Source organism: Grampus griseus, assembly GCF_964374135.1.
Source record: "Grampus griseus genome assembly, chromosome: 16".
NCBI classification, from domain to species: domain Eukaryota; kingdom Metazoa; phylum Chordata; class Mammalia; order Artiodactyla; family Delphinidae; genus Grampus; species Grampus griseus.
In genome coordinates, this window is record NC_139010.1 from 16,314,735 (window position 1) to 16,324,460 (window position 9,726).

Genomic DNA, 9,726 nt, shown 5'->3' on the forward strand with positions numbered 1-9,726 from the left:
ATTGATTTTCAGTGTGAGAGGGTTGTCCCTCTTCCTCCAACTCTTCTTCTTTCTCTTTTCCTCTTTCTTCTTCTTCTCATTCTCTTCTCCTGCCTCCCCACCTCCTCCTCTCCCCCTCCTTCTTCTTCTTGACTAGTAAATAGACAATGTATTCAATTGATACAAAGGGTAGTTCCTTGACAAGTTTGTTTAAAAATTGAGGGCATAATATACATAAGTCTGTAACTTTATTCTTCTGACAACATATCATGGACATCCCTCAAAGTCAATAGATAAAATCTAGCTCATTATTATTATTTTTTAAAATTTTTTTAGCGTTACGTGGGCCTCTCACTGCTGCGGCCTCTCCCGCTGCGGAGCACAGGCCCTGGACGCACAGGCCCAGCGGCCATGGCCCACGGGCCCAGCCGCTCCGCGGCACGTGGGATCCCCCCGGACCGGGGCACGAACCTGCGTCCCCCGCGTCAGCAAGCGGACTCTCAACCACTGCGCCACCAGGGAAGCCCTAGCTCATTATTTTTAATACCAGCAAAATATTCTATAGCATGGGTATATTACAATTTTTCAACCAATCTATTGGTGAATAATCAGGTTGATTTTAGCTTTATTTTCCACTAACAAGATGAAAATTAGTATTTTTGTATGTGTGTCTTTGCATATGGGTACTTTTGGTTCTAATGGGTAGAGTCAAAAATGTAAGACCAATGGATCGAAAGATACAGATATAGGGACTTCCTTGGTGGGACAGTGGTTAAGAATCCGCCTGCCAATGCAGGGGACACTGGTTTGATCCCTGGTCCAAGAAGATCCCGCATGCCGTGGAGCAGCTAAACCCGTGTGTCACAACTACTGAGCCTGTGCTCTAGAGCCCATGCTCCACAACTACTGAAGCCCATGCACTCTAGGGCCTGCATGCTGCAACTACTGAGTCCATGTGCTACAACTGCTGAAGCCCATGCAAGAGCCCGTGCTCTGCAACAAGAGAAGCCACCACAATGAGAAAGCCGCGCACCGCAACGAAGGGTAGCCCCCACTCGCCGCAACTAGAGAAAGCCCATGCGCAGCAACGAAGACCCAACTCAGCCAAAAGAAAAAGATACATATATCTTTATATTATGTAGATCTACATAAAGATCTCTGTAGTAACATTTTCCTACTTAGAGGAACATTTTCCTACTGCCATCATTTTTACTTTATCTTTTTTTTTATTCCATCAGCCTTGATTTTCTAATGACAACTTTTTTTAATGTTCAAAAACAACAAAAAATTATGCTTTTCCTTACTCAGAAAACTTCAATCCAGAAATGAAGTATGTCCCAAATCAAACCCTTTTTAAGTGTCACCATGTTATATCTGGGATAATTTTCTATGTTTTTTTAGCATTCCACTTTCTGATTTTTTTCTCAAAGTTATGAAAGAACAGCATGTGACCTTTGTCCATCACGAAAATGACGATATTTGTAGACTCGGTTTTATTTGGTAACATCAGTAGAACAAAGAATTACTTATCACATTTCTGTTTAGATCATTTTACAAAGACTCGTTTGTTCCTGAAATTTTATAATAGCCAAGTCTATCAAGGATTTTTTATTTTTTTTTGCTAACTCTCAAATATAATCTTGATATTGAGCCAGCAAAAATTTTTTTCAGTTAGTGCTATAATATACAATATACATCATGGGCCTGTTCTGAAATAAAGATGAGAATTATTTTCTGCTTTTTGGCTCTGAACCAATGGTTTACTGGCCAGTCTCTCAGGTAAAGTTTTTTGACTTTTACAGACAGAAAATATGTCCACTGGACACAGAATATTTTTTAATAAGAAGAAAAATAAGAAAAACTGTAGGATCTAGAAAAGACCATTTCTTTTGTATTCATTGACCATCAACATATATTATTTCATTTAATTCATAACAACCTATGAGATAAGTATCTATAGATGAGGAAACTGAGACTCAAAAAGGTTAAGTAACTTATTCAGTGCCTCACAGGAAGTAAGTAGGAAAGCCCCGATTTCTACTCCATTATCTGTCTGATTTTGAATCCATGCTCTATATACAGACATGTCCCCAGTTTCCTGTTTAATTTGCCATATTGACCATCACCAGGTTTTGGCCCATCCTTTTGTCCTTTCTCAGTTTTAAGTTACATGTCAATCTGAGTCAATCAGTGGTCAATGGTGATACGGACATGAAGGTTCCATTGCCTACAGTATTTCTACACAACTGGCATGGAATTTTGACTTAATGTGAGCTAAGCCCTCACTCTTGGAGAAGAAGGAGGATATTTCAGGGCCAGTTGAGCTGTTCCTTCTTCTGAGGTTGACATGTCTCCCAGAAGCTCTGATGATGGCTGGTGGCAGGACTACTTTCCATGGAACATATTTAAGCCTCAGATTTCATCCTCATGTTACTGAAGATATTTTTTACCCTAGCATGTTAAAGCTACTCAGTAAAAGCTAAATCAATCTCATGTGATCCGCTTGCTGGGTGAACACTTTTCTCCCTTCTGTTTCTTTAACCCTAAGGCTTATTTGGGGAACTAATACTATTTTTCTTTGAGATTTCCGAAAGGCATACTGGAAAGTTCCTCAGATCTCTCTTGCTTGATAAGCTGTCAATGGGGGGAGGGGCAGTGACATTCCTCCAATCCTTGTTGTATTAAATTGATTCTACTTGAATAATTCCTTCATTGATAATTCTAGAAATTTTTCGACAGTGGAAAATTTAAGCAAGACTCACATGATTTTAAGAGACAACGCATTCTCTCCCTTGGATTGTAGTGAAATACACAGCCTTTTGTAGTTTAATATGTAAAACTGTCCAGAGGGGTTTTTTCTTTTATTTTTTCTTAATATGCCATCATGTATACAATTCTTGAATTGGCTAACCGTATTTTCCTCTATCTCATAGCAGTTGGTATTCTTCTTAAATATGGCATACATGAAAACACAGACTCATTGTTTTAAAAAATAATACAGAAAGAGGCCTAACTCAGATAAGTTGGGGCTGAAAATTTCCTGGGAGTGGAGCCGTAGAGGTAGAGGCTCTTTGTAAATGGCAGGGAATCTTTTTCTCAGTTCTTTGATTGCCATCCAAGTCTTTGGGGAGGAAATAAAACATCACTAAAGAGTCTGCGGTCTGGCACGTTGAGGTGAAGGCTGAACCACTGCCTGCTAGTACCTTCACCAGCGTCGTAACCCATCTTTTTTTTTTTTTTTTTAACGTTGTAAATGCTATATAAACTTTATATGAGCAAACAAGCTCAGAAATGCACATTCATCTCAAAAGTACCATCTTAGTACAAGTTAGAGCAAATTAAGATGAATCTAAGTGGGTTAAGTGAAACCAATGTCAAAATCACACATTTATATCTAAGGTAACTTCCTAAGGTGATATAGAACAAATCCAAGTGAAACTAAGCAGGCTGTTTGAAACAAGCAAGAAATGACACATCTGACAAGATGGGCTGACCATTAACCGAGGCTCTCGGAAGCAACCAAGCCCGGAAGACACCTGAAGCTAGTGCCATGCTGGGGCTGGTTTGCGGGGAAGCGGCTGAAACCACAGACGTGCTGCGAGTGGCTTGTCACCCCGGGAAGTGCTGCCCCCAGCGCTGCCCGATGTGCACAAGCCCTTACACAAGTCGCTGATGCCCGGCGAAGGGCATTCCCATAACTGCATGCACTCAGGCTAAGCCGTGCACAACCACACCCCAAATTCAGAACGCAGAGCACATGACATCCCCGTCGCCCCACTACTCTCCCACTTTGGAGCACTTTCTGCAGAGCATGCAAGCGCTTCCCTTCTTTTTTCCCCATCTTTCAAGTTGCTAAACCTGGGGTTGGGTGGCGCGTGGCTGCAACTGGAGCCTTCCCCTCTCCCGGGTTGCCCTGGGACCCTGGGGCACTCCGTTGTGTCCAAGCGACGCCCAAGCATCCCGCGCTCCTTCGATGCTCCCAGCGAGGACAATGGGGGTCCTCCGCATCCCAGTAAAGAATCGTCGGGGAGACGGGCTCTTGGGCCGCCTGAGAGTGCCGCAGGGGACAGCGCCCGGGGACTCGGCGTGCCCTCCGTCACCCAGGGTGCGCTCACCACTTGTAGCCTCTGCCGCGCTTGAATTTGAGGGTCAGCGCCGTCTCCAGAAAAAGCAAGAGGTTGAGCAGCGCCAGCAGCCAGTACCACGGCTCCTTCTTCACCTCGGTCACTCGCCAGACTCCAACCAGCGAGTGCAGCACGAAGAGCAGCCGGGTGGCCAGGGCGTTGAGCAGGACCAGTCCCTCCATGCCGCCCGGCGCGCTCTGCCCGCGCCCCGCAGACCCCGCCGCCCGGAGCACCCGAGCCCGCCCGAGGGCGGGACGCGACACAGCTCCGAGACCTGCCGCTGCTGTCGTCCTCCCTCACCCTCCCGCGAACTGGAGCGAGCGGAGCGCCCCTCCCCCAAACTTCCTGAGAACTCTTGAAAGAGAGACGATTCTGCACCCAGCTTTTCGGGCTTTCCGGGGAGTCTGGGGCTGCGCTGCTCGGGCTCCCAGGAGTTATTCTCCCGCGCTTGCCCATCCCCCTCCCAATCCCGGGGAGTGGGGAGGGCTCTCTCCGTCCCTGCCCTCGACCCCCGCCGCCCGGCCTCCGTGGGGTCCTCGAGAACCTCGCCGCTCCGAGGAATTGGAAAGAGGGAGGCGGACTGAAGGTCGTGGGGCTGCATAGCCAGAAAGGGGGAGGGGGACGTCGGGGGCTGGGGGGTTCCCTTACTTTTCCACTGAAGTACTTTAATTCACTCACACTTCTTGCAGGAACAGGCTCTCACAGTGACTCTGAGATGGGACGCAGGAGAGCCGGAGAATCTGCTGCGCAGGCAGGTTTAGAAATAAGGTTCCAGCCCAGTTTGAAGAATTAAAACTTTCCCGGACTAGAGGAAACGAGGCACCCTGGGCTTTCCCAGAGCTCTCTGCCCCTCCCTTAGCAGACGGGTAGCCCGGGTCACTTCCACTGTTTGGACCAGGTGTTATTAAAGCAAAGAGATAGTCTTTATTATGTCTCGCCCCCCCACACACACTATTTTTTCTGAAAGGAAGTAGGGTGGCAAGACAAGAGGGCAGAGGAGACAGTGAGGGGGAGACAAGATAAAGCTAGGTTTAGGTCAGACGGAGAAATTCATGGAGTAGGGAACTGTACCCTTGACATCAATGACTCATGAAGTAAACTCCGACTTGCCAGCACCCAAGGCAAAGAGGCAACTGAAGTCAGCGTTTCCCAAAGCACCTTCATGATTTTTGTTTCCTTGTTTGGTCTCCTACCACCTGTACCACTATTAACTTAACATTTTTCCTTAAACGAACTCAAATTTTTACTGAAATAATTTTTAAAGAAATCTTTGTATCACTTGTAAATGGAAAATCAGTGTAGTAGGCTATAAATGGAAGGTAATTACCAAAAATCAATAGAATAAAATGAAACTAAGTTATTGAGATCTTGCTAGATATTAATTATTACCTTCCAAGCCTCTGTGCCTCAACCTCTCTCTTTCTGGGAAAATAAAGAAATGCTAGTCCTGGGACTTTCCTGGTGGTCCAGTGGTTAAGCCTCTGGGCTTCCACTGCAGGGGGCTCTGTTCCATCCCTGATGAGGGAACTGATATCCCCCATGCCTCGTGATGCGGCCAAAAAAAAAAGCTAGTCCTCTTACTACCAAGCAGGAATGCTCTCTTGACCACATTAGTAAAATTGAAAGTAAAACTCAAAGAGAATTGTCTTTCTTGCTTAGGTTTATTCAGTCTAAAATCATCCCATCCCTGTCTTAAATTAGGTTGAAATCTCTGAATTATACAATTACTGTCTTCATTAGGTGAAAAAAAATCCAGTTACTTAAAAGAAACTCAGTTATTTCTGGTGCTGTGATTAAGGAGATTTCTTTTTTCCTGTGCGTCTGCATTCTTCCACATCTTACAGGAAACCTAGCAGTGATATCCTGGGGCTGTTTATTATAGTGCCCTTCAGTGCAGGCTGATGGCACAGTGACCAGTGACTGTACAGCAGTGATTCTGTACAGCGGGAAGCAGCATGGTGTGGACGTTGGAGCCCCAGCACTGGCTCAACTGGCTGTCCTGGACTCCTGGCTCAGCCACTTAGTTGTGTGTAACCTTTGTACCTCAGTTTCCTCATCTATAAACGGGGTACTAAGCCTCTCAACTCGTAGGGCCATTGTGAGTATAAAAGGAGTTAATTCATATAAAGCTCCTGGCACGTCCTGAGAGCTTGGCAAACCTTGGCAATTACTGCCTGGACCAGGAAACTTAGTCCAGGGGAGCTGCTCTTTGATGATCTGAGACAAGTAATACTAAAAGTGCAGAGAGAAACTTGACATTCCTAAGACCTGTCAAAATCCTCCATCCCGACACCACCAGGAACACATCTATTGCTGAACAAGTTGGTTTTATTACGTTTTTAGGGAGGGAGTACACACTCCATGGAGAACTGTGGGGTGTCTCGCTAAGAAGCTGTCAGAAAGGTTAGAAAAGACTTACTAGAAAGGATTGGGCTTGTGTTAGGTGATTTTAAAGAGGGCTGAAGAAGGTGGGGCTTTACTCTAAATTGGATGCTATCAGCAAGTAGGGCTCATAATTCTACAATTGAGTGTCTTGACGCTAATTTAGATAGGTGGGGAATGTTTGGTCATTTTTGTGGTTTGGACAATGTTCATGTTTTGTCTGTGTTCAGACATGATTGTAGAGTGGTCCTATCTTTTGTCTTGATCCATCATGCTCACAGAGTGGCCTTGCTTGAAGTGGATGTGCTGTGAAATTTTTGTGCTCACCAGGAGGAGACCGAGACCGGGCTGACAGTGCCAGACCAGTTGCCTGCTTTAGGGGGTTGCTTTTCTCTTTCTCAGGTCTCTTGAGAAGGGCTCTCCAGGGGGAAAGGTTAACAGAAAAGAAAGGAGGTCAATCTGACATCTTCCCCACATCTTTTTTTTTTTTTCCTCTGTTTTGAAGGTTTAGATTCGGTATAGGTTTTGTTGTCTCTGGATCTGAAAAACAAAACTGTCATTAATGAGCACCTTAAGGTTAGTTCTTTTTAATTTTCTCCTAAACCCGTTTTAGAAAACTGGAAGCTTTGAAAACTATTTTGAAACCTTCAAGCCAAGAGTCCGATAATCATTAAAAAAAGAAAAAAGCACTGAGCAATTAAAAAAATCTCCCACACCTACAGGGCTAGAGATGTCCCCGCCTGATACTATCCGAAGAGTGTGCATGCAATTACGGTCCCACCCATGGCCTCCCAATAGTGATGCAATCCAAAGTCGTGTCTGCATCCAGAGCTACCAAAGTTGCAGGTTGGTCTCAAAAGCCACAACCTCCTAATAATGTTCATTTCTCCCATAGCCCCATTTTGATCCTATTCAGACATCACTCTAACACACACACGCACACACACAGAAGCAGGCAGTGGTGTCAGTGCAAGGAGGGCTCCCATGAGCCTCTGAGAGCTAGTGCTTAGTGCGTCTCACTCAGGCCTTGGTAGAGCTGCCTTGATTTCTCTCCTCTACCCCATCCCCCAGCCCTGGCTGCTGCAAGAGCCACATCCACCCCCAAGAGTGTTCTGATTCTCTTTACACCCTTACTAGGAGTCTCACCTAGCCCACCCCCCTCTTTCTTTCAAGAACACTTCTCAGATTTTAACTCGAGATCATTGAGGGCTCTAGGTAAGGAGTAGCGGTGCTCCCCAATATAGACGGTCTGAATATAGTTATTGAATAAATACCTTGAGCACAGCTGCTCTTCACACTTGCTGGTATGACTTTAGCGTCTTAGGCGCTCTCATGGAAAGAGCTGTGTTCATCTCTGTTCTCTTAGGCTGTTTTCTTCTGCTCTGCTTTCTCCATTGACCCTATCCTATCTGTATTCTAGCTTCCTGAAATTCCTCAAAATGCCTAGTCTGTCCCCCCATGCTTTCAAAGCACTGTTTTAATTGCATCCTTTCTGGCTTTAAAAATCTTTTCTGTTATTTCAAAGGTGAAGTCTTAGCTGCTAGATCACAAATTTGAACCAGAAAACTCACAGATTTATTTACTGTTCTGAAACATAAGGATTAAATAGGAACTCTAATTGCAACTATTTCACATTATATATAATAGTAGAGGAAAAACAGATCTTTGCTAAGTTACTAATAACTGTAATAATTACTCTCATTTTAAAAAAAGGAAAAGTCAGAGGTAATTATCAACCTTCAGAAACTTTAACAGCTAGCAAGGAAGAGAAGTCTGAAGTACAGGCAAAGGGTCTGGAGTGAGGCTGCCCTCAGGTTGCCTTCTTCAAGCCTTGTCACCACCTCTTAAGTGATTGGCAAGTTGCTTAACCTCTTTGAGCCTTGGTTTCTCATCTGTAAGATAAGAATAATGATAATACCTTCATGTATTATGAGGATTAAATTAAATGATATTTCTAAAGTGCTTAGAAAAATGCCCAAATTATAGCAAGCACTCAGTAAATATTTGTTGAATAAATAAATGAAGATACGAGTGAGAGCTGAATAAGCAACACCCCAAAACAGAAATATGTTATTCCCCAGCTGGCGTCATAGCTGAGTCCTCTTCTAAGGCCAGCTGCTTGTAAATGATGGGGTAAATAATAAAGCAGTGAATATTATTGGTATGAGCTCAGTGCTTCATTCTATCACATGGAGGGAGATCACAGATCAGTGGAAACACTGCATGATTGGCTGTGATGATAAGTAAGTCTAAAAATGCTGGTGGTTTTACTCCCCTGAAGTTGTAAGATTCATTTCCCAGGATAGCTAAATAGTTAAGACTTTGGCTTGGGAGTCATGCAGCTTGGGTTTGAGTCACAGTTCCTGTTATGGGCTGAATTATGTTCTCCCAGTATCCATATGTTAAAGTCCCAACCCCTAGTACTGTAACTCAGAATGTAAGTGGATTTCAAGATAAGGTCTTTAAAGAGGTGATTAAATTAAAATGTAGCCATTAAGGTGGGTCCTAATGCAATTTGAATGGTGTCCTTATAAAAAGAGGAAATTTGGGTGCACAGAGATAACAGGAGTGCACATGCACAGAGGACAGGCCATGTGAGGATTCAGCGAGAAGGTGGCCGTCTGCAAGCCAAGGAGAGAGGCCTCAGACAGAAGCAGACTGCTCTCTGTGATCTAGAACTGTGAGAAAGTAAATATCTGTTCTTTTTTTAAAAAATATTTATTTATTTATTTATTTTTAAAATTTATTTGGCTGTGCCAGGTCTTAGTTGGGGCATGTGAGATCTTCGTTTCCACGTGCGGGATCTTCATTGAGGCATGCGGGATATTTTAGTTGTGGCATGTGGGATCTAGTTCCCTGACCAGGGATTAAATCTGGGCCCCCTGCATTGGGAGCATTGAGCCTTAACCACTGAACCATAAGGGAAGTCCCAAAGGTCTGTTCTTTAAGCCAGTCTGTGGTATTTTATTATGGCAGCCGTAGCAAAGTAAATGCTTCAAGCACTTAACCCATAGATTTTGATGATGAAATGAGATTATCATTTAGCACAAATTCTGCCTCATAGTAAGAGCTAAATATGTTAGCTGTTATTGCTATCATTATAATACCAATGATTATTATTGTTACTAGTGTCTCCAGAGGGACAGTTATCAGGCCCCCTTCCTATCATATTGAAATACACACCCAAAATATTGTATCTCTGTGTAAATCACAAGCCTATTTTACAGATGAAGAAACAACT

At 44.0% G+C, this 9,726-nt stretch overlaps 1 protein-coding gene across 1 annotated transcript in view; it reads right to left on the reverse strand.

The window, feature by feature from the left end:
- TMEM26 (transmembrane protein 26) overlaps positions 1–4,285 on the reverse strand; it is a gene marked incomplete at both ends in the record, with an annotated part of 43,322 nt that extends 39,037 nt beyond the window's left edge. Inside the window, one exon of the mRNA XM_082673229.1 lies at positions 4,095–4,285. Coding sequence (XP_082529355.1) covers positions 4,095–4,285 — 191 coding nt within the window. The remainder of the gene's footprint in view (positions 1–4,094) is intronic.
- Between the last annotated feature and the right edge of the window lie 5,441 nt (positions 4,286–9,726).